A 26081-nucleotide genomic window follows, 5' to 3' on the forward strand; every position below is an offset into this window, starting at 1 on the left:
AAAATGCATGAAACAAATTTCTTTTTAGATTTTTTCTCCTATTAAGGAAGAATTTTTAGATTTTTCAAGATTGTTTCCAACTTGTGGGGCCTTGTCATTAAATTGGAGTGAAGGAGGGGGTGGGAATGGGGGTTGTTGGAATTTGACGTCCTATAGGCTTCTGTTCTGCTCCGACTGTGTTATTAGGAATATTTTGCACAGCCAGCTAGCGGCGCTACGGCCAACTCTGATATCGAATTCCAACTGCAAAGTGGTCTTTTACATGCAGGCCGATGTATCCATGGACCTCAGTTTTTCGTCTCATTCAAATGCTTTGAGAGTATGTTCACAGATGAAGAACTTATCGCCTCAACAGAACCACTAAGCTGCACATGCGACACGCATGTCAAATTTGACACTTCGAGGAAGGGTTGATGAAAACTGGCGCGTGCTGGTTTATCTATCCATGTTTGCTTTCCTATCGGTTCTTGCATAAGATTTACTGTTTAGCGTATCTTTGCTTTAGTGTGTTACGTTTAATTGACTCGGGAGACGTGTTCGTCAACCGACAACACTGCAAGACTTGGCCCTGGCACTGCAAGAGAAGTGGGTCCGATTGCCCCAAATCGTGATTGGACGGTTGATTAGGAGCATGCCACGATGAATTGCTGAATGTCTGAGGATTGGTGGAACAATTACTCATTAAGACAAAAGTCAAAAATGTCCTTTTTTTACTTTTGACGGTGAAATGGGGCCGTCAGATAAGCCGCCCATATGAACTGTTTATGTTCATGTGTAGGTAATTGGCCTGTTATTAACATACACTGGTTACCTCTAATAAAAACAGCTGTGCATTTCCGTAGTTTTGTATTGTTTCTGAATATCCCCTACTTTTTCTTTGAAGAGTATATACCATGCGTAATGACATCTTACTATGTATGTTACTTAGAGTAATAGATATCCTGGAGCATGTTCATTTTACAATGACCATCGAAAATAGCTGAAACAGGGATTTACAAATCAGAGTGTCTTCATGAAATTATCAAAATCCCGGTTGGAAGTTTTAAAAACTTGCTAGCCGAGATTTGTTAACATGAAATTCATTTTTGATTTTAGAGCTGAAACTGATGACCTTGCTGTCTGGGGGCATATAATTGATCCTCATCTGGGGTGGGGAGGGGACGAATGGATCATAAGGTCTGTCATTGACTCAAGAGGCGTGGTTCGCTTCCACACTGGTAACTGACAGGGAGTAGTGTCACCTGTATAACCTTGTAGGGTGCTTTCCCAGGTCCTCCGATTCTCCCTGTACCCAAGTTAATTATTGAAATAAAATTGAACCATGTTAGTCCTGAAATGATCTAAAGTGTGTCGAGTGGACGTTAAACCCCACTTTTCTATTTCTCTTTCTTCCTCACCTCCATCCATACATATTTCAGAAGAACCCTCCATCTCCACTCTCATCCACAATCTCCACATTTATCAACAACTCTCATCCAAAACTTCACAATTTCTACTCTCATCCACAACTCCACTGTCATCCATACCTCCACAATTTTCACTCTCATCTGCAACTCCACAATCTCTGCTCTCATCCACAATCTCCACTTTCATCCACAATTTTCACTCTCATCAAACAACTCCACAATCTCCACTCTCAAACAACTCCACAATCTCCACTCTCATCCGCAACTCCACTCTCATCCGCAACTCCAATCTCATCCACAACTCCACTCTCACCTGCAAATTAACTCTCATCCACAATCTCCACTCTCATCCACAATCTTCACTCTCATCCACAACTCCACTCTCACCCACAACTCCACTCTCACCCACAATCTCCACTCTCATCCACAACTTCACAATTTCCACTATCATCCACAATAAAATAAAGACCTGGATCAAAATAAGTTAAAAGTTTAATAAGAACATTTTAAACAAACAAATACCTGTAACATAATATCAACAAAATCTAGAATATAGATCTGGCTATATAATAATTAATTTATAAAATATTTCTTATACACACATGGTACAAAATAAACTAGCTCCAAATATAATTTTTGGACTACAATATCATTTATACAATAAAATATCACAGATTTAATAATATATAATTAATAATATATAAACTTTAATTAAAAGCTATAACATTATCAGTCAGATAGAAATAGGTGTAGATATATTTACATTATTAGTTTGGAAAAGCTGGGCTCGAAATTAACAGCAGGATTGTGGATTTTTATATTTTTTCTCATTAGGCTTAATTTTTGTTTCCAATTTGAGTTATATTGTAGATAAATTGTGGTTTTGCTAATGGCATAATATTGATATTGGTAATATTGATGTCTTAACTAGCTCGAAAAACTAGAGAAACTTCCTCTTTCATTGACTGAAACACACAATTATATTGTCACAGTTTCTCCCACCAAACAACAATTTGTTCTCCAAAATTTTGTTTCTTGATTTAGGTCAGAAACTGAACATAAAATAGGCTACTAATTGAGTACTCTTAGTAGGCATTGAAGACTAAAGAAATTCATAGAGGACTAGCAAATATCTTGTAAAATATGTCCTCTGATCTATTTGAAAAAAGAGTTAATTTCAAGCCCTGGAGGAAGGTAATAGTAATATGCAAGCTATTAAATTACAACTGGCTCCTATATGGAACTGTTTGTGTGAAACTTACATATAGTGTAGTGATACTAATAGCGACTAGAATAAGAACTACTTCTAATCTAACTGAGGCCTAACTTTGGCTTCCACCCTGGATAGCTATCACTGACAATTGCCTAACTTCGCCATGCAAGCAAAGGCTCTGTTCATTTACAATGTATCTATTGCAGTTACAATTGATTAAATAATGTTATATAATGTTATAGATCAATGCTGATTCATGGCAAGTTCAAGTTCAAAGATAAATTAATTTAGTTCTGGAGACAAAGTCGCATAGATAGAAGTCGTACTAAGGGAAACACTATGTTTAAGATGGGTGTTACATATAGATACCACCTTTGATAACTTTGGCAATTTGGAATTTAACCATGTTTTTTTTTTTTATGAATATAGGCCTAGTATTTATTCATTCTCTTTATGAATACAGGCCTAGTATTTATTCATTCTCTTTATGAATATAGGCCTAGTATTTATTCATTCTCTTTATGAATATAGGCCTAGTATTTATTCACCCTCATTATGAATAAAGACCTACATTGCAACTGATAATCCAACAATACATAGTTTGTGCTAAAATTATCACTCCAAGCATTATATAGATAAAAAAAAGTCAATAATTGTCATACAAAATAAAAACATATATCTAAAAATCTATAAATAATTCAAAAGATAAACTTTTAATCAAAACATAACAAATATATTTTGAGCAATAATAACTTGTTTTTGATTAGATAAAAAGATAGGAATAAACGGGCAAATGTGCTGGAATAAAAGAATACTGTGAAAACAAGAGCACTGGAAACTGAAAATCGAAACATGCCTTGTATTAATAAATCCCTCAAATTTGGCAACAATTTTAAAATAATTTAATATCCATGTTATTTTATCATAAATTAGAAATCAAATAAATAATCTCATAGAAATATAATTCATATAAATATGCAACTAGATAAAGTATAATATGTTGAAGCCTCAGGCAAAGAAATGAAATGGGGTTTAACATCCTACTGGTCTGGTCTGACTCCAGCAAAGAGAGAGAGAGAGAGAAATGGGGTTTAACGTCCACTCGACACAAACTAGGTCATTTCGGGACTAACATATGGTTTTAATTTTATTTCAATAATTCGCTTGCGCGTAGGGGTCTTTAGCAGTGGGAGGAAACCGGAGGACCCGGAGAAAACCCACGAGGTTGGAACTCCAGCAAAGATTTTTATCTTATCAGTAAAGTGTTGATTTGAAGGGATTTATTTTTATTTAACAGTGTTCAGTATTCTATTTTATTGGGCAGTTTCTATTGTTTATAATCCCATAGAAATCTAATTTATATATGTCGCAAGCAGATAAAGTAAGAAACGTTGGAGCCTCAGACAAGGATGAAGGAATTTTTTATTTTATAGTTATCACTGATCAGTATCATCTTTCTTTTGTTTATAATTTGAAAGTGATACCATTACTTTTAAACAGTGATACTATAAGTATTAAACAGCGATACCATATAGAGAGAGAGAGAAATGGGGTTTAACGTCCACTCGACACAAATTAGGTCATTTCGGGACTAACATATGGTTTAATTTTATTTCAATAATTCGCTTGCGCGTAGGGGTCTTTAGCAGTGGGAGGAAACCGGAGGACCCGGAGAAAATCCACGAGGTTGGACAGGTGACCCTACTCCTTGCCATGTACAACCGGGGATTCGAAACCACACCAGTTAACTCAATGACAGGCTTTATGATACAGCGCGCACGCTAACCATTCAGCCATCCAACCCCCCGCGATACCATATAGTTTTAAACAGCAATACCATATAGTTTTAAACAGCAATGCCATATAGTTTTAAATAGCGAAACCATCAGTTCTAAACAGCGAAAATATCAGTTCTAAACAGCGAAACCATCAATTCTAAACAGTGAAATCATCAGTTTTAAACAGCAATACCATCAATATTAAACAGCGGTAACATCAGTTTGAAACATTAATTCTAAACAGCGATAACATTAGTTCGAAACAGCGAAACATCAGTTCTAAACAGCAATACCATTAATTCTAAACAGCGAAACCATCAATTCTAAACAGTGATACTGTCAGTTCTAGCACCAATTCTCATCAGACGATTATGTTCCTTCTCATGTTCAATCAATAAATATTTATCTTCCTGACAGTTCTGACGATGTTTCTGAAGCCGTGCATAACTCTCTTCTTTCTTAAAATGATACTGAAAAAAAAAGACATACATGCAAATTTATTTAGTCCTTAGGTTATTTCGATTTCCAACCTGTAAGAGATTTTTAAAGTTTGGCCCATGGAATAGCCTACATGATGGAACCGCAGTTTTTAATGTTTTTCAAAGGACAAAAGATTTTTCCTCGCCATGGCTTCCATCCTCTCCCAATGAGAGAGAGAGAGAGAGGGTTTAATGTCTATTCAATTCAATTTTATTTCATTTCTATAATTTGCCTATACATAGGGGTCTTTAGTAGTGGGAGGTAAAAGGAGGACCGGGAGACAACCCACAAGGTTGGACAGGCGACCCTATCCCTTGTCATGTACCAATGGGGAATCGAAACCATGCCACTCGACTCAATGACAGACCTCATGGTTTCACATTCACTCATTAGACCACTAATGTAAAGGGAATATGCTAAAAATTTCTGTGAAATTACTTCATTCTGTCATTGCTACCTTTGTTACGTAGCAAACAAAGTCTAAAATATCAATTTTTAATTAAATCATTAACCGTCAATCTTGTTTAATTCCGTTGAAAATCTTGAGGATACGATGGCATCGAAGGTTGATTATGGTCTTGGCAAGTTCATGTCGTAACTAATAGTGCATTATAACATTTATGACCTAAAGAAAGACATGCAATAGGCAGATTCAGCTCTTGAATAATGAATCCTTAAACGAAACGCAACTATGTCAAAGAAAATGAGTTATTTGGAAAATGATGTATTTGGAAAATGAGTTATTAGGAAAATGAGTTATTTGCAAAATGAGTTGAGTTTACCTTGTCTAACTCTGCTTTTTCTCTCTGTATTTTTTGTTCAAGTTCCTTTTCTTGTAAATTTCTTTCTATTATTTCATCTTTTAGTTTCTCCGCATTTTTCCTCTTTAGTTCTGCTAGATTAAGTTCATAACGACGGACTATTTGCTCCTGTTTTTGTCGGTTATATTCCGAGGTTCGAACTTTATTATATAAATTCTGTTCAATCTCATCATCCTTAGATACCATTTTCTAAAATCAAAGAAAAACACATAGAAATTAAATATACAGGAAAGGAGCAGGTAGGAGGTCGGGTGTTCGATCCCTGCATTGGCCGAGAAAGTTCATCCAGATTTTCTAGCGTGGTTTCCCCTCGTCAGTGATGCAGGGCAGAGGACCTGACAAGGACAGCTGTCTAGTTTTTTGGATGGGACAAAAAACAAAGGTCCCATGTACACATTGGCGTGCACGTAAAAGATCCCCTGACAGTTGGAATTCGATATAAGAGTAGGCAGTAGTGCCGCTTTCCAGGCAAAAATTTCCATAATAGCACACTGTTTGGACTATGTCCGTCTTCATTAGCAGAGTTCGGAGCAGAACAGTAGGACGTTAAACACCATTTCATTTCATTTGGACAGGTTGGACAGGCTGGTAGATCTGTGTAGCTGCCGGATCAAACCGGAGGATCCAAAGAAAACCCACGAGGTTGGACAGGCGACTCTACTCCTTAATGACAGACCTTGTCATTTCACATGCGCACGTGTTAAATCACTAGACCACCCAACCTCCCGCCACATGATCTAAAAATTCAAACCAAACGGCTTGACTAAATTACAGTCCACATGATATAACGCCCCAAACTGGAGATCCTATTCCTTGTTGTGTATAAAAGTATTCAATCGAAACTAAACCGCTTGAGTTAACCCTTAACCGGGTCATTGTCAACTATAATCACCACAACGTTATACAGTAAGAGTATTTAGTTTCGTATTTAATTGATATCGCCACGCATATGTGTCAGACAGGAACTTGTCTTGTCAAGGGCATTGAGAAAAACATGTCTTTGTTTAACATTTTTTGACAAAAAACGTAATTTAACGACGTCGGGAAGGTTAAAGACTCTCAAAGTGGTTGAAATGCTTATGAATGATTCCGACTCAGATTATATCGATGACAGCGATTCTGAAGACGATATTTCCGATGAAAAGGATTTAGAATGATTTGCAAATTATAGATCAACTTATCCCCTTCAATTTTTTTATTGGTGTCAAGAGTCTATCACTTAAAATTATCCGGCAGTAGTCGATTGAAATAGGCATACAAAATATTTCACTTTTACCTTTATTAAGCTTGACCACTTGACATCATGACGTCAAAATGACGTTGACCGGTTAAGGGTTAATTACAGACCACATGATCTAAAGCCTCAGAGAGAGAAAGAGAAATGGGGTTTAACATCCACTTGACACAAACTAGGCCATTTCGGGACAAACATATGTTTTTTTAAAAATGTTATTTCAATAATTCGCTTGTGCGTAGGGGTCTTTAGCAGTGGGAGGAAACCGCAGGACCCGGAGAAAACCCACGAGATTGGACAGGCGACCCTACTCCTTGTCACGTACAACCGGGGATTCGAAACCACGCCAGTTGACTCAATGACAGGCCGTATGATACAGCACGCACATGCTAACCATTCAGCCATCCACCCCCCCTAAAGCCTCAGACTAGTGATCATATTCATTGATATGTTTAAATGTGTGGACCAAAACCAAAACACTTGACTAAATTACAGACCATATGACCAATCCAGCCAATTAACAAAAGATAATCGGGATGGGTAGTAGATACACTCAGTACAGTCAATATATTTTGGAATTTTGAATATTATTCACCATATCTTGATGTGCGATTGGGCATATTCCTGGTCGGACGTTTGGAAAATAGCGTAAGACATGAGCGAAATAGCATCAATGATTAAGAAAGAGAAATGGGGTTTAACATCCACTCGACACAAACAAGGTCATTTTGGGACTAACACATGGGTCATATTTATTTCAATAATTCGCTTGCGCGTAGGGGTCTTTAGCAGTGGGAGGAAACCGGAGGACTCAGAGAAAACCCACGAGGTTGGACAGGCGACCCCACTCCTTGTCACGTACAACCTAGGAATCGAAACCCTGCCAGTTGACTCAATGACAGACCGTATGATACAGCACTCGCGTGCCAACCATTCGACCATGCAACCCCCACCCCACAATGATTAAGATCAACTTGAACGAATGACCTGATGGGCTAAAGCAGTAATATTTTACCTGAAAGAATTTTAACGAATCCTCATGTTCTTTTCGCTGTTGTTCATTATAACGTTTTTTAAACCTGGCTTCAAGTAAAGATTGTTGACTATTTTGTTTTTCTTTCTTTGATTTGATATTAGACTGAACGCGATCAATTCTTCTATTATTATGTTCCTGTAAATAAAATAAGAAAATAATGAAATGAAATGAAAACTAAAATGACAAAAAAAAATGAAAATAAATGAAAATGAAATGAAATGAAATGCAAATAAAATAAAAATGCCAAGGGATCTTTTATGTGCACACAGGACTTCGTTTTTTTCATTGTTCGGATTGGACAAAAAAACTAGGTCCCGTGTACACATTGGCATGCATGTAAAAGATCCCTTGACAGTTGGAATTCGATATAAAGGTAGGCTGTAGTGCCACTGTCCAGGCAAAATTTTCCTCATAGCCCTTTGTATGGCCTATGCCCGTTTTCTTTAGCCCAGTTCGGAGCAGAACAGTAGGAAGTTAAACCTTGTTTCTTTCATTTCACCACAAATAATAATTTACCATTACCTGAATTTTTTGATCTAATTGTTGAACTTTTTTATTTGTTTCTACGTGTATGGCTGCTTCGTTTAATTGTCTCTGTGTACTAATATTACCTCCTAGACGAATCTTTGTATCTATTAAATGACGCTGTTCTGAAATAGAGAGAGAGAGAAATGGGGTTTAATGTCCACTCGACACAAACTAGGTCATTTCAGGACTAAAATATGGTTCAATTTTATTTCAATAATTCGCTTGCACGTAGGGGTCTTTAGCAGTGGGAGGAAACTGGAGGACCCGGAGAAAACCCATGACTTTAGACAGGTGACTCTACTCCTAGTCACGTTCAGCTGGGTAATCGAAACCAGGTCAGTTGACTAAATGACAGACCTTATAAAACAGCGCACACACGCTAACCATTTGGCCATTCAACCCCCCCTGTTATGAAATACAAGTATATATCAAGGGTTTTGTTTTATTAATTAGCTTATTGAGCTATTTATTGTTTTGGTTTAATTATATTTTAATAACGATTGTCTATATCTATGATTGTATTTATTCAAAGATGCATCATGTAAGATTTAGAAAAAGATGGCCGCGCTTGATATACTAGTTCCAAAATAGATAATTCAAAATTAATATATGGAAAATTTCATTCAAATTATTCTGAGTGACGTTAACGCTGTTTGAAGTTTTGACATAAATTGTTTATTATTGTAGCAACGTTACTTCTTAATTGAGACTCCGGCTTGTTTCTCCATTTTTTAATGGAATCATTAAATGGCAATCCTATTTCAATGTGCTTATATCAGCACCATCCGATGGTAATTATGGTCTTGTCATGTTAATAAATGTCTAATTAATAATTTATATGACATTTAAAGCCTAAATAAAGACCTGCAATTGGCAGATTTAGTTCTTGCATTATGCATCTTTAATGTAATATCATTTTACATGGTATACATATTATTTTGATTGGGCACAAACATCAGAGAATGAAATCATATATCATAAAAATATAATTGTATAATGTAATCGCCTGTTGAATACGATAAAACTTAAGCGGAGCTTTGTGGAAAACTCGTTTTAGTAATGATTGATTCAAATTAAAGACACTTATATGATTGTGAAATATACTTCTATATGTCTTATAAGGATAATGATTGATTCATTTTAAAACTTCGGCAAATAGCCCCCAATGCCTATGATTTTGGTAGTGTCACCAATATCTCAGATTTCAAATTTGTGTTTTGGTTATTTGAGGTGATGGGGGATATTTTTGAAAGAAGGAAGCATGGGTTAGAATGAGAATTAATTATACACACACCTTGTGAAATTGTCCTTCAAGAGAACAGAAAAAAAAACCAAACAAACCATCAAAACTTACCATCCCGTTTCTTGATATCTAGATGTGTTTTAGTCCGAGATAAATCTGCGCTTAATTTTCTTTTCGTTGATTCTGCTATCTTTATATCTCCATCGCTTTTACTGGTAAATATAAAACAACTTTACTTTATTCAGAACTCATAGAAGCCACAGAGCCTCAGTGAGTAAGACGCTGACTCGCTAACCTGAAGGACCCCTGTTCGATCCCAGTGTTGGCTGAAAAAATTTATCTGGATTTTCTGCCACGGTTTCCCCCATGTCAGTGGTGCAGTACAGAGGGCCTGGCGAGGGACAATGTATAGTCTTTTGGATGGGACAAAAACTGACGTCCAGTGCACACACTGGCAGCTAGAATTCGACACTGTACAGCACTTTACATGGGGCGTGCCCGTCTTCATTGGTCCAGTCGGAGCAGAAGATTAGGATGTTAAACCCCATTTCACTCGTTCATTCATTCATTCATTCATTCATTCATTCATTCATTCACTCATTCATTCACTTTTCAGAAATCCAAACTAGTGAAACTGACATAAGGTGATTGAGAATATTGAAGCAATGATATAAATAAATTAGTCACGGTCTTCATACAAAATAATGTAGCCAATTTATCATGGTTTTCATTGGTGAACAGGCTACCGTCAGTTTGAAGAACAATTTTCCAGAGCGAGGTTCCCCCTTGTCAGTGATGCAGGACAGAGTGCCTGACAAGGACAACTGTCTAGTCGTTCAGGTGGGACGAAAAACCGAGGTTCTGTGTACACATTGGCGTGCACATAAAAATTCCCTTGACAGTTGGAATTCTAAATATGAGTAGGCTGCAGTGCCACTGTCTGGGCAAAATTTCCCTCATAGCACACTGTATGGCGTATGTCCACGCAAAATGTCCCTCATAGCACACTTTATGGCGTATGCCTGTGTTCATTAGCCCAGTTGGCACAGAACAGTAGGACGTTAAACCCCATTTCATTTCTTATTCCTACATATGTTCAAAGAAAACAAAGTTTAACTTACGCTAATTTAGAAGAGAATTCAGAATCAATCTTTAAATCATCTTCTATTCTATTTTTATTATCTTCTTTTCTTTTTCTACAAATTAAAATCAGATAAAATCAAGATCAGAACTGTGATAGCCACAGGATAGAAAATCAGGAGACAGGGAATACAGATCAAGGATTGGGAATAAAATTCATGGGAGAGGAGATTGGGAATAAAAGTCAAGGGACAGGTGAGATTGGGAATAGAAATCAAGATACAGCTGAGATTGGGATTAGGAATCTAGGGACATTTGACTGGGAATAAGTATCAAGACACAGCTGAGATTGGGAATAGAAATCTAGGGACATTTGACCGGGAATAAATATCAAGGGACAGCTGAGACAGGGAATAAAAGTCAAGGGACAAGAGATGAGGAAAACAAATCGAAGGACAGGTAACCGGAAATAAAAATCATGGAGACAACATTTCAAAATGATGAGTCTGAGCATAAGAATCAATAACCCATGAGTTTAGGAACGTGACCCCGATACTCCTGTCACAAACCAGCCTGGATTGAAACCATGCCTCTTGACTTAATTAATAATACACTTTGTGGCATACAGCACATGTGATAGACCACTTGGTCACCCAACCCTGACTTCCCAACTATTGGAAAGAAGGATCTTTTCAGTCCTTCATGTTTAAAAATTGTGCGAGAGCCATATAAAGCTCCTGATACCTTGAATGTATGCAGTTTAAAAGTAAACAAAAACTGAAAGTAGTTTATTATCTCAATATTTAGGAGAGCGATTAAGCTAATTTGCATGACTCCTTCGAAGGAAAGCCGACGTGCGTCGAGAGGAGCAGGAGCGAAAGCTCCCCTTAAACATGAAGGACTGATTTTTTATTAAATAATGAAATGTTGGAGAATTCAATCATTTAATAATCATACATGGCCAACATGTTTCTGTTACTAAATACCATGGAAGAAAATAAACTACAGGAGTTTAATATATCAAATAAATATAGAATACAAACTTTTCAGCTTCCAATTTTTTCACTCTTCCTTTCTGGGCTTCCATGTTAAGTGACAGAGCTAAATCTGCTGCTTCCTGTTTCAGACGGAACTGTTCTTCCTGTAAATGATATTTTAAAAGATCCAGTCATTTGTGTAAAAGTATATGTTTGTGACTGATCTTCACAAAACCATGGGTTTCTTATAAAAAACAAAACATGGTTTATAACAAAAACATGGTTTATTGTGTATAACAAAAACATGGTTTATTGTTTATAACAAAAACATGGTTTATTGTTTATAACAAAAACATGGTTTATTGCTTATAACAAAAACATGGTTTATAACAAAAACAAAAACATGGTTTATAACAAAAACATAGTTTATAACAAAAACAAGGGTTTCTTATAAGCACTGTCTGGCTGCTTTTTAGACAAAATTATCTCCCTTGCATCTAAATATTGAAAAGAAAAATGTTAGACTCAAAGTATTTATACAGTTGATAGCATAATGTCTTGTTTTCAAATCCTGGCGTGGCCTCAGAAGAATCTAAAGGAGTTTATCAATTCGGTTCTGACTGAAGTACAGTGTCAATTACACATTAGTCGAGACCCCATTCTATTGGTACAAGAAATGAAAGTAGGTTTAATGTCCTACCCAGCTAATCACGATAGGTATACACCATTCAGTGTTCTGAGGGAAATTTTGTCCTGACAGCGGCTCTACTGCCTACTCTAATATTGAATTCCAACTGCCAATGGATCTTTTACATTCACACCAATGTGTAAAAGAGAGAGAGAGAAATGGGGTTAAACGTCCACTTGACACAAACTAGGTCATTTCCGGACTAACATATGGTTTTAATTTTATTTCAATAATTCTCTTGCGCGTAGGGGTCTTTAGCAGTGGGAGGAAACCGGCGGACCCGGAGAAAATCCACGAGGTTGGACAGGCGACCCTATTCCTTGTCACATACAACCGGGGATTCGAAACCGTGCCAGTTGACTCAATGACAGGCCTTATGATACAGTGCACGTGTGCTAACCATTCGGCCATCCAACCCCCGTAAGACTATGGAGGATAACTAATCCTGATAATAAGTCATAAACAAATGAGTTTTGGGTCTTAATATGAACACAGCTTATGACTGGGAATTCTATATCTCAGGTGTGACAGACGAAGTCCGCCGACACTGATCAAAAAGGCCTTATAATAACAGGTCTTCAATTCAGACCTAAATGTCCTACTGTTTTGTACCAACTGGGTTAATGAACAAGCACGTATGCCATAAAGTGTGCTCTAAGGGACATTAAGCCTGGACAGTGGAACTACAGCCTACTCTTATGTTGAATTCCAACTGTCAATGGATCTTTAACGTGCCTGCCAATGTAAACACAGGACCTCAGTTTTTTGTCATATCCTAACGACTATATATTGTCCATTGCTGGGCCGTCCATCCTGCACCAATGACAAGGGGGGAGGGGGGGAAGCTGAAGCCACGACAGAAAATCCTGATGACCTTTCTCAGTCAACACAGGACCTCCAGTTTAGCGAGCCAACGTCTTACTCACTGAGCCACCATGGCTCCCCTAAATGATAAGACTGATCATGCTTTAGAATTATTAAATGTTTTTACCTCCTTTAATTTTAACTTATTTTCAAATTCTTGATTGAGTCTCAGCATCTCCGTCCGTTTGAGTTCTATTTCACTGACTTTAGTTTTGTATTTTCTGGCTAGGTCTGTCCTAAAACACAAAATTTGCATATTAATCAATTTTCTTTTTCCCAATAATTTGACAATAGTAACACAATGGAATGCATTTTAAATAAAACATAAAAAATTATGAAAAAAAATAAGAAGAGAAATAACATAAAAAAATTAACATTCATAGACATAAAATGTCAAGTGTATTTACCAAAATTTAAAAACAATATCCCAGTGTAATGAGAACGATTTCATTATTTCCAAACAAAGATGGGGTTTATGCCCAGCAGCAGCAAAGCTGTCCACGCTAGCTCAACAAGCATTGTCCATAAATCTTGTTTTTAAATAAAAAAAGATACAACTAAAAATTTCTGTATGCATTCACAAAGACAAAAGTCAAAAAAACTGTGACATATTTTCCACAATTGCCCTCACAATTAAGTTTTAAAATTCAAAATGGAAACAGAAGAGATGAACTACCTTTTGAATTTGAAAAATAAATCTGTCAAGTGCTCTTGACACAAGAAAATGTGGATGAATGACAGACGCAGGCGATGATACTATAAGTCTTAGAGTGGGCGTATAAAATTTTCTTTAATGAAAACGAAAATCCCTAAAAATTCCACACACAAAAACACCAAAGCTTTTAAATCTAAAATCAATGTTAAACATACATTATGCAAGAGCTAAATCTGCCTATTGCAGGTCTTTCTTTAGGCCTGAAATGTTATCTAAATTATTAATTAGACATTAATTAACTTATCCAGACCATAAACAACTCTTGATGGCATCGCTAGCCTGTGATGTTTATTGGATTAGGTTACGATTTGCTGTTCGACTTCCATTCATAATTAAATCATGAAATGGATAATCAAGACTATGTTTTTTTATCCTACCGACTTTAGTAATGATGATCGTGGCTAGGCTGAAAATTCAATCGCTAAAATCTTAGTTCATAGTGGATCAATTTGACTGAAATTTTCAGCAAATTGCCTTTACATTATCTAGTTTTTAACTATTATAGTGCGAACTACCAGCTCTTTATCTAATCTCCCATAATGTATCTTTAAATGTTTAAGTTATTAATGAAAATAAATATCTGAAAATATCAAACAATAAACGGACATGATATATAAGAAATATATTGTAAGCTTAAAGGCAATGAAGAAGCAAAACAACAAATTCAACTGTAGCCCCATTTACCAAAAATATACCAGTTAGGTGGTAAAACTATAGCCCCATGTATCATGATATACCAGCTAGGTGGTAAAACTGTCGCACCATGCCCTTGATATACCAGCTAGGTGGTAAAACTGTCGCCCCAAGTACCATGATATAAAAACTATAGCCTCAAGTACCATGATATACCAGCCTGGTAGTAAAGCTGTAGCCCCAAGTGAGAGAGAGAGAAATGGGGTTTAACGTCCACTCTAAACAGACTAGGTCATATCGGGACTAACATATGGTTCAATTTTATTTCCATAATTCGCATGCACGTAGGGGTCTTTAGCAATGGGAGAAAACTGGAGGACACAGAGGAGACTCTACTCCTCGTCATGTCCAAGTAGGGAATCAAAACCATGCCACTAATTAACTCTATAACAGAGCGAGAGAGAAATGGGGTTTAACGTCCACTCGACACAAACTAGGTCATTTCGAGACTAACATATGGTTTTAATTTCATTTACATAATTTGCTTGCGCGTAGGGGTCTTTAGCAGTGGGGGGAAACCGGAGGACCCGGAGAAAACCCACGAGGTCAGACAGGCGACCCTACTCCTTGTCACGTACAACCGGGGATTCGAAACCACACCAGTCGACTCAATGACAGACTTTATGATACAGCGCGCGCACGCTAACCATTCAGCCATCCAACCCCCCCTCTATAACAGACCTTATGATCCATCTCAAACACGATAAACCATTAGGCCACCCAACCTCACCCCGCCACATACAACAAGATATCATTGGTTAATATAGAGTGTTATTACATTGACAACAATAAATGTTTGATTCCATGCTTAACTTACTTTGTTACTTCCAATTTTCTACCTGAATCTTTATGGGATTGCTCAGCATTAACTGATTGTTGTATTCTATCTAATGTTGTCTGTAAGTAAAAACTACATCTACTAGAGATAGGTTACAGAGATATGATATAAAGCTAGAGACAGCCTAGAGAGTCATGATATAAAGCTAGAGATAGACTAGAGAGATATATGATATAAAGCTAGAGATAGGCTAGAGAGACATGATAAAAAGCTAGAGATAGACTAGAGAGATATATGATATAAAGCTAGAGATAGACTAGAGAGATATATGATATAAAGCTAGAGACAGCCTAGAGAGATATATGATATAAAGCTAGAGATAGACTAGAGAGATATATGATATAAAGCTAGAGACAGCCTAGAGAGACATGATATAAAGCTAGAGATAGGCTAGAGAGATATATGATATAAAGCTAGAGATAGGCTAGAGAGATATATGATATAAAGCTAGAGATAGGCTAGAGAGATATATGATATAAAGCTAGAGACAGCCTAGAGAGACATGATATAAAGCTAGAGATAGGCTAGAGAGATATATGATATAAAGCTAGAGATAGGCTAGAGAGATATATGATATAAAGCTAGAGACAGCCTAGAGAGTCATGATATAAAGCTAGAGATAGACTAGAGAGATATATGATATAAAGCTAGAGATAGGCTAGAGAGATATATGATATAAAGCTAGAGATAGACTAGAGAGATATGATATAAAGCTAGAGACAGCCTAGAGAAACATGATATAAAGCTAGAGATAGACTAGAGAGATATATGATATAAAGCTAGAGATAGGCTAGAGAGATATATGATATAAAGCTAGAGATAGGCTAGAGAGATATATGATATAAAGCTAGAGACAAGTTAGAAATATAAGAAGTAAAGCCAGAAATATAAGATATTTATGACAAAGTTATATATATGATATAAAATCTAGTGGTATAATAAAGTTATACCAAATGACTTGAGGTACATGATATAAAGCTAGATATATATGTATGTATATAATACACAGCTGATATAACGATACATATAGATTTATGATATAAAACTAGACATATGTATGTATAAAGCCTGATATAAAGATATATAAGATAAAGCTACATATACATCTAGATATAATATATAATATTGCTAGCTATATGTTATATAAAATGTACTACCATTATAACATACTTAGCCCTATATATTTGTCGGCCTGTATAATTATTCTCCTCTTTTTTAGCTATCTTATGAAATGTTCTTTCTTTTCGCAGCTGAAATGTTTTACACAACTAACTGGTGTTAATTATTGATGATTAAAATTCTATATCAGAGAGAGAGAGAAATGGGGTTTAACGTCCCTACACCTTGTCACGTACAACCGTGCTAACCTTTCGGCCATCCAACCCCCCTTTCTATATCAGCATTTGATAGAAATCCACAACAATCCTTGGAAATTTATTGGCAGTTTGGTTGGCCTCATTGTTGGAGAAATTTACCATGAACTGGTCGGAGTCTGATCACTCCTGCTGAGATCTGTTCTGAACTGATGCACTCTCGTTATTAAAATCTAAGTTACACAGACCTTACAAAACTTGGATATCATTATATTCTATTTGCTAATCAATTTATCTATTTTAACCTTCCGATATAACTTGTGAGTTGACTTACAACCTCGGGCAGAGATTCTAGTCAGTTTTTAGTTGCAAATAGATATTACTTCAGCATCTTCTAGCACTATAGGAATCACTTACAAACTACGGTATTGTGAAAGTTAAATCTTTAATAGAAATGAAATGAAATGGGGTTTAACGTCCTACTGTTCTGCTCCTATACTGGACTAATGAAGACGGGCATACGCCATACAGTGTGCTATGATGGAAATTTTGCCCGGGCAGCGGCACTATTGCCTACTCTTATATCAAATTCCAACTGCCAAGGGATCTTTAACATGCATTCCAATGTATACACGGGACCTTGGTTTTTCGTCTCATCCAAAGGACTAGACAGCTGTCCTTGTCAGGCCCTCCGTTCTGCACCACTGACAAGGGGAAAGAATCTCTAATAGGAATATCAGTCAAAAAATGGTTTAATTCAGTTCAATATTTACAAAGATAAAATTTCATCAATCTATCCCGCTCACTCTGTAATAAGCCTGGCACTATTTTGTTGTCCACGAAAATTTATTGATAGGTCTGTTTTAAATCAAATGGAATCCAATCAGGAGATTATCTAGCGTTGGTATTATTATTTTTGTTTTTTTAATTAGATGTTAAATAATCCATCTGAGTACGTATTAGCATGGATTAAGCTGTGAGAAATTTGACATCTTAGCCAAGAATGCAATTGCTGCTTCGATATCTTAAGGATATGTTTGAAAGTTATATGTCAAAACCAGTAACTCTTGAAGTACAGTTAACTTTGCATAAGTCGGATCTAAGTGGACTGACCAATTTTATCCGAGTTAAGCGAAGATCCAATGTAACGGAAGAACGAAATTAGCTTGATTAGAAATAAACTGCAAGAGTCGGATAACAAATGCTTCGCCATCTTTGAAAATTGTCCTTAATTTTCCCAGAAAGTGTCTCGTACAGCAGACAGCAAGTTTCGAATTTTCCGTGAAAATTCTATTATTCCATCGCGTCAAATAGGCTGATTTGAGTGAAAATGATAGAAGAAAGTATTTTGGGGCTCTGTGCATGGAATACCGGACCAAATTTTAGACCATTGGGATGAAACTGACAGTGAAATTCTGAACATACTGCCAATCCGACTTAGGCGAAGGAAAAAAAAGCCGGAATAAGATCAAATGGACCAAACATTTTGATCCGAGTTGAGCAAAGATCCGACTTAGGAAATCTAACTTATGTGCAGAAATTTAATAAGAAAAACGGGCAGGATCAAAGGGTTCAAATGATTTTATCCGAGTTGAGAAAAGATCCGACTTATAGGAATCTGACTTATGCGAGGGTTACTGTAGTTTAAAGGGACAATAACACTCTTGCTGGCTTGACAGCTCCAAAAAATAAAAAAATAGCCTTATTCTAAGTACTAGATGTGTTAGTGTCCTACCTGTTGTGTAAATTATCCATTAAATCCTATTTTATTTGTCCAGAGGGTTCAAAAATATTCTTAAATCCAAGTCACATTTGAAAAGCTTTACGTCAGGCTTTTCAAATCATTTAGTTGAATTTTTCCAATTTTTTAAATTAGGTGTGTTAAGATGAAATTTGTATCATCAATTAATTGGAATATTGTAAAATAGTGCAATTTGTTGACCAGAATAAAGATTGGGACATATTATTCAGTTACAACAAGAGTGGTATTGAGCCTTTAATAAGAAAGATGTTTAAAGCATCACTTACTTGTTCTTTATTATGCACATGATCTTGTTGTAATACTGTATACTTGTCTAATGAATGGGACAGTTTCTTTGCTTCAGCCATTTTCTTTTTATTGATAGCTGCAAAGAAAGAAAAAGAATATATAATCTATAATATATGGGGGATTGGATGGCTGAATGGTTAGCACTTGTGCGCTGTATCATAAGGTCTGTCATTGAGTCAACTGGCGTGGTTTCAATTCCCTGATTGTACGTGACAAGGTGTACGGTCACCTGTCCAATCTCATGGTTTTTCTCCAGGTTCTCTGGCTTCTTCTCACTGCTAAAGACCCCAACGCGCAAGTGAATTATTGAAATAAAATTGAACCATATGTTAGTCCTGAAATGATCTAGTTTGTGTCGAGTGGACATTAAAACCCAATTTCTCTCTCTCTCTCTCTCTATAATATATATTTATAAATGTTGACAAGTATTTGGGTTGGAATAATATAAGTAGTTTAGATGATAGCAAAACTCTCAAGCTTTGATGTTGTCGTGTGAGTGCAATTATTCATTTCACTTGACATCAAACAGCAACAGTTTCTGAGAAATGAAATTTAATAGGTGTCAGTTTTGACCCTGAAGAGAGTGTCAATTTGGGCCCCCCAAAAATGGTAGACCATGTCCTTTGACTTTGACATGCAAGTGCTATCACTTGACAGAAAATATATTCCTAGGTGTCAATTTCTATACCTTCATCCATATATAAATTGATGCAGAGAATAAGACGGATGAGGGGGGGGGGCTTATTTCCACGGGAGAAAGAATCGACGTATACCCCCAAAGATGTGGTAGACAATGATATCTTGTGAAATAGAAGCTAGAATAATGACACCCCATTTTTCGCTAAGATTTATCAAATTTGGCACAGCATATTCAACACCAATATATGCACTCAGATTGATTATTTAAACATACATTATGCAAGAGCTAAATCAGCACATTTTAAGTCTTTATTTAGGCTTCAGACGTCATAGAAATTATAAATTAGATCTTTATTTACACAACAAGCCCAAAATCAACTCTGCAGACCCACGGATGGCTTGGATTTAATCAGGATTTCATTGATTGATTAAATTTTTAAATGGCGTCGTAAGCGGAGATTAACCGTTGCGTTGACGTCATACTCCCGGAAATTATCCATAAAAGGCAGTGATGATCGAGGTTAAATGATAGAGTGTACAAAGCGAGGCTGCTGTTGAGCGAGGCCGCATGTCAGTCAATTTGATTGAAAGTTTGATATACAGCCTTGATATTATGTTTAATTGTGGTTAAAACGAGAGTTTGGATGTCGGTATTATACGCTCTTATTATACGTTTCCTATTTGTCTGCTTCGGGAGTCATGTACAGTTACAGACAAGAGAACACGCAGGCTATAACAAGAAGTCGGCTATAATTATGTACAAGACTGCCTCAATGATTTGGTCCATTCCTTTCAAACTTTCGCATCTTATCTATTAAAAGTCTTTTTTAATTTGTAGTAAAAATAAATGTGATACGAATTGAATTGCAACCCGTCTCAAACCGAATAGCCATTGAAAACGTTACTTGATATTCGAGATTATGTAGATGGAGTCAACGCCTGTCAATCAAACGATCGGCCATTCTCGGAGACGGTGAAGATATAGTTGACCAAGAAAATGGTGGTGGGTTTATTAAACGGCCAATCCCGATAACATTTTGGAGAATAAAACTGCTTAATTTTGTGTTAAAATCCCATAAAACCCTCTACCTTAGGGCCGAGCAGCTAACTCATTATATGTGATACGTTTTCAAACAACTTAAACCTGTCAGTCTTCATCTGGAGATGGAGACCGGTCTCCCAAGCTGTATTATGCGGTTGCTGGATAAAAACAGACTTTTATTTTATAAAACTAATGCCTAGGTGGAACTTACCTTTCGTTATCAAGTACAGCACATGGGTCATTCATTGTATAGATCCATAAAAGAACAGGAATCAATTATCAGGCCACCCAACGAAAAAAAAGGATTACGTGTCCGGATAAGCAGTTTTGGCGTTCACGTCCAAACGACTCAATATTTTGAGCTGAAATTTTGAGACACGGTAAATACACCATTCCTCTATATTTTGGCGCTTAAATTTCAAACGTACTCAGACTTTTATTTTTGAGACCCTGATCAAATCGGGATAGTCCCTTTAAAAAGCTAAGCACCCAATATCTTTCAATTCCACATATCTTTGTAAATACTGAAGGAATTACACCATTTTTGGACTGATATTCCAATTACAGATACATCTTAAACAATATGGTTGTTTCAAATGATTCCAATAGCGCTAAAATTGGGCATCAGAGTTTTAATTAAAGATACAAACCATGTTCATAATCTCGAAGTGTATGTCGAACTATTTGTTGATTTTTGACGATATCGCCTTCTGTCCTCTTTAATTCTCTTTCTTCCTGCTTGTGTTGCCACATTAAATCCTATAAAAAGAAATATACACAATACATCAAGCAGGCCCCGTTTTTTCGTCTAAGCAACACAAGTCCAAACTTAATTCTGACAATCTGACAAGAATTCTGACCTAGCAAACTACAAATATCTTCACCCGGTCGGGTCCCTTCTATTACAAACAGCCATTAAACCTTATTCCCGAAGGAATGGTCACAGATCTGGGGCTTGTACCCTGACTAATATGGATATGTGAGAGAGAGAGAGAAATGGGGTTTAACGTCCACTTGAAACAAACTAGGTCATTTCAGAACTAACATATGGTTTAATTTTATTTCAATAATTCGCTTGCGCATAGGGTTTCTAGAAGTGGGAGAAAACCGGAGGACCCGGAGAAAACCCACAAGGCTGGACAGGCGACCCTAATCCTTGTCCCGTACAATCAGGGATTCGAAAACCACGCCAGTTGATTCAATGACAGACCTTATGATAGAGCGCGCATGTGCTAACCATTCAGCCATCCAACCCCCCCCCCCGTCCCCCCAAAAAAATTGAAATTGTAAAATTTATCATAAACGTCTAGGTTGGCAAACTATAACTTGAGTATCAGGATTTCAACTGTTTACTTTTTCGAGAGATGTCGAGTACTTAATTAATCTCGGGGGAAAGTAAACAATTGTAAACGGGACACTCATTATCTAATCTAAACGGACCGTTTTAAACAACGCAACAGTAGGAACCCTATATTTTTCGATGTTTCACAAAAAATTTTAACAATGGTTTAAAACTAAGACAGTACAACTACATGGTACCCAAGATGACCAATCTGATTATAACACAGATCCTATTTCGTTTCCTTTTTTATAGTTCAAAATTTCGTTTTACTTGTCTTAACAACACTAGGATGATCTGGAAGAGTTGTTATTGTCGTATAATTACTGTTATGTGTAATTCGTTCCAACAATATTGGAGTTATTTCCCTTTTGTTTTGTAAGAGTTATCTACACCTACACATTAATAAATGACCTTGACCTCTTCTGGTGGAAGGTGAACGAAAGCATGGCGTCGTTAGTTACTTAACTGCCTTAGCGAGTTTGCTTAATCCGATAACATCGGAATGGTGACAAGTTAAGAGATCCCAATACCACATGGTGGAGATGCCGCTTGTCATTAGTAACTAATTTCAACTATTTTTGATGTTCGTGACTTTCAAGCATTTTCTGAGTGAGCCTTATTCCCAATACCACATTATATAACCCCTGTTCTGATTGATGTGAGGGTTTAGCCAATGAAATGGTCTGTAGAAGTGAGTTCTTGGTGTGTGATGCACAGAACTGTGGGCATCCTACTAGAAATATCAACGCTGATTGGTTAATCAAATGTCTGATGTCAAAAGTCACTTGTATAACCCCTGACACGACCTCCCACTACTATAACTGGTCAGATCTTCATGTAGTGAAGTCCATCGAAAGTATAAAGAAACAAAACGAAATATAGATCTGTATTTTAATCATATTGCCGAGATGAGGTGGTACAAGCTTATATGTACCTCTATGACTTTTAAACATTTTCCGTGGTTCTGTTCTTCCTTCTTTATTTTATCTTGTAAACTGACGACGCTGGCCCGTGGTGTTGAGTGATTATTATCTAAACCTTTCTGTTTGCAATCTCTTTTACGTTGATACGTGTAACTATAGCGACCAGAATCCACAAAACCATCGGGACCAACTTTCCTTTCCTGTTCCCTACAAAAATTACAACACATACATTAAAATTTTATTTACCCATCCACCTCTTTATTTACTAAACTCAGTTAGCTTAATCTAAGTTGCACAGAGGATTCTTTATAATAAAATTGTCTTATCATTCAAAATTATTACATTTAATACTCCACGTTATTTAAACTCATATCTTGCCCCATTAACAGACCAGTAAATCCCCTTTCCTATGAAACGTACTTTTCATTATTCTGCACGTCTTTTATGGAACACTCTGCCTTTAGACGTGTAAAAATGTTGAAAATTTTAAGATTAAACTGATGAAATATTTATTATTTTTCATGTATATTTAACTTGCAACTGCATTCTATCTTATTTTGTGTGTAATTATAGTGTTCTTCTTTTGGCAATTGAATTTTAGACTTAGTCTCAATCATCATTACTAAAGCTGTCGATAAAAAACATAAGTCTCGATTATCCATTTCATGATTTAATCATGAATGAGTCCTGAACAGCAGATTGGATCCTAATCCAGTAAATGTCACAGGCTAGTGATGACATCGATAGTTGATTATGGTCTGGATAAGTTAATTAATGTCTAATTAATAATTTAGATAACATTTCAGGCCTAAAGAAAGACCTGCAATAGGCAGATTTAGCTCTTGCATAATGTATGTTTAAGTAATGTTATCTGGACAGCTCAAGCTTCTTGTATAGGCCAATACAAATCTCACAGAAATTAATCTGAAAATGACAGTTGCTTATAACTTAAAACCAACTTTTCTATATTTCCTAGCAAGATATTACGGTCTTTACTCTTACTTTAAAAATGCTGCATAGTCTTTACTCTTTAAGCCTTTTTCGTTAGCTATAGTTGCTTCATCTTTGTTACTCAAAGGTGCACTTTCAGGTCTTCGAATCAGATCGTAACGATTCCGTAACAAGGTATTCCTCTCAAATGCCATGACTGTTGCTAGTTAGCACCATATCTCATAACATAATCATTTGGTCTAAAATAAAAAAATGTTATAATGTCAGATGATAACCACACTGGTAACGAAATTGACTAAGATGTTACGAATAAAAAACGGAACAAGAAATGAATGAAATGAAATAGAGTTTAACGTCCTACTGTTCTGCTCCGAATTGGACTAATGAAGACGGGCATACGCGATACAGTGTGCTATGAGGGAAATTTTGACCGGACAGCGACACTATGGCCTACTCTTATATCGAATTCCAACTGTTAAGGGATAATTTACATGCATGCCAATGTGTACACGGGACCCCGGTTTCACGTCCCATCCGAACGACTACACAGCTGTTCTTGTCAGGCCCTCTGTCCTGCATTACTGACAAGATGAAACCATACTTTCCCAGCAAATGTATGGATCGAACACCCGACCTCCAGACTAGCGGGCTAGCTTCCTACCCACTTAGCCACTGTGACCTCCTAAAAAACGGAACAAGAAATGTCTGGTATAATTTTAATTATATGACCACCACTGCAGCAAATAGAAGATTAAGGTAAATTTTGATTTTTAGAAGGGAGCTGCGGTGACTCAGTGAGTTAGACATTGGCTTGCTAACATGGTGTTCCTGTGTGAAACCATGAGGTCTGTCATTGAGTCAAGTGGCATTGTTTCGATTGACGGCTTGTAGAGGGTTGCCTGTCCAACGTTGTGGGTTTTCTCCAGATCCACCTGTTTGCTCCCACTGCTAAAGACCCCTACGCGCAAGCGAAGTATTGAAACATAGTTGAGCCATGTTTAGTCCCGAAATGACCTAGTTTGTGTCGCAGTTCCAGGATTAACGCCTCAAGCTTGACTGAATTTCAAAAATAAATTTGTTAAAACAAAATAATTCATTCATGTAAACGAAAACAAATTAATATTTTGTTTAAACGAGTTTAACCATCATTGTTTTTTTTTAACATATTGTATTTTCAATTTTGATGTTTGGAACATTGGAGTTATTAATATTAGTCGTTGTGTTAAATCATGATCGATTACCGGTAATTAGTTTAAACAAAATAATTATTTTCTTATAACAAATTAATATTTTGTGTAAACAAATTAATATCTTGTTTAAACAAATAAATATTTCTCTGTAACGAATTAATATTTCCCTATTTGGAATTAATATTTCTTTATAATGAATTATTTCATTATATCGAATTATTTCAGTATAATGAATTATTTCATTATAATGAAATATAGGCCTAATGAATTATTTCATTATAATGAATTATTTCATTATAATGAATTATTTCATTATAATGAATTATTTCATTATAATGAATTATTTCGTTATAAGGAATTATCTCATTATATCGAATTAATATTTCTTTTAATATTTTGTTAATTTATCATAATGAATTAATAAATCATTATAATGAACTTGTTATAACGAATTAATATTTCGTTTAATCAAAATAATTATATAAGAGTGGAATCGTTTACGGTATAATTATTTAAGTGAAATTGTGCACTTCAGGGGCTCCAATTTTACTGTACTCTATACCAACTTTTCTACGTTTCTTTTACGTCATCCACACGTATGTTTGGATGCTGGGGAATATCCCTACGCGGTGGTTATAAACGTACTTCAATATCAAGATTAATTTAACATCAGTATTACAAAACAACGTTCAGGAGAAATTAACTGTTATACCAAAACATCCCGCCAGGATGAAGCACTACAAAACTAAAGAAATGGAATACCCTTAGGTAATTGCTGTCTAAGTTACACTCAACAAATACCAAATGTCCACTCCATGTCCTTATTTTGCAAAGACAAAACTTGACAGAATTCATAAACTTTATCGATGTAACAAAAATTTATCGTAATTTGCTTTTACTATGAAAACAGCAAGAATAAAACGAACTTATTATTTCATACCTGTTATGTTTATAACCCAACGTTTACGGTCAGTTTATTTTGCTCACTTGATTGAACTGAAAGCGCATGCCGTGGTTTACAGTTGCTAAGCAAAACG

At 36.1% G+C, this 26081-nt stretch overlaps 1 protein-coding gene across 2 annotated transcripts; it reads right to left on the reverse strand.

Annotated features, from left to right (window-relative positions):
* Positions 1 to 1880: 1880 nt before the first annotated feature.
* LOC126823635 (trichohyalin) lies at positions 1881 to 26080 on the reverse strand. Of its 2 annotated transcripts, none has more exons than XM_050552589.1 (14): positions 25985 to 26080; positions 23906 to 24093; positions 22915 to 23110; positions 21289 to 21397; positions 18936 to 19033; positions 15574 to 15653; positions 13476 to 13584; positions 11863 to 11960; positions 10861 to 10935; positions 9851 to 9951; positions 8491 to 8618; positions 7948 to 8103; positions 5660 to 5887; positions 1881 to 4867 (listed from the first exon to the last, which is right to left on the reverse strand). In XM_050552589.1, the coding sequence occupies exons 2-14, from the start codon at positions 24046 to 24048 to the stop codon at positions 4721 to 4723; spliced, it is 1668 nt and encodes a 555-aa protein (XP_050408546.1). In that variant the 5' UTR covers positions 24049 to 24093; positions 25985 to 26080; the 3' UTR covers positions 1881 to 4720. The 2 variants fall into 2 exon arrangements, with proteins under 2 accessions (XP_050408546.1, XP_050408547.1); XM_050552590.1 differs by lacking the exon at positions 15574 to 15653 and adding an exon at positions 16765 to 16844.
* Position 26081: the final 1 nt, after the last annotated feature.

The sequence above is a fragment of the Patella vulgata genome, chromosome 6 (genome assembly GCF_932274485.2).
Source record: "Patella vulgata chromosome 6, xgPatVulg1.2, whole genome shotgun sequence".
In the NCBI taxonomy this organism is placed as follows: Eukaryota; Metazoa; Mollusca; class Gastropoda; family Patellidae; genus Patella; species Patella vulgata.

Excerpts from the sequence above, each read along its gene's own strand:
- LOC126823635 (XM_050552589.1), bottom strand. The coding sequence starts at position 24,048 with ATGGCATTTGAGAGGAATACCTTGTTACGGAATCGTTACGATCTGATT. Across the intron at positions 11,961-13,475 it reads ATAAGTTAAAATTAAAGGAG|GAAGAACAGTTCCGTCTGAA; the intron begins GTAAAAACATTT and ends TATCATTTACAG. Across the intron at positions 5,888-7,947 it reads ATTCGTTAAAATTCTTTCAG|AAAATGGTATCTAAGGATGA; the intron begins GTAAAATATTAC and ends CTTTGATTTTAG.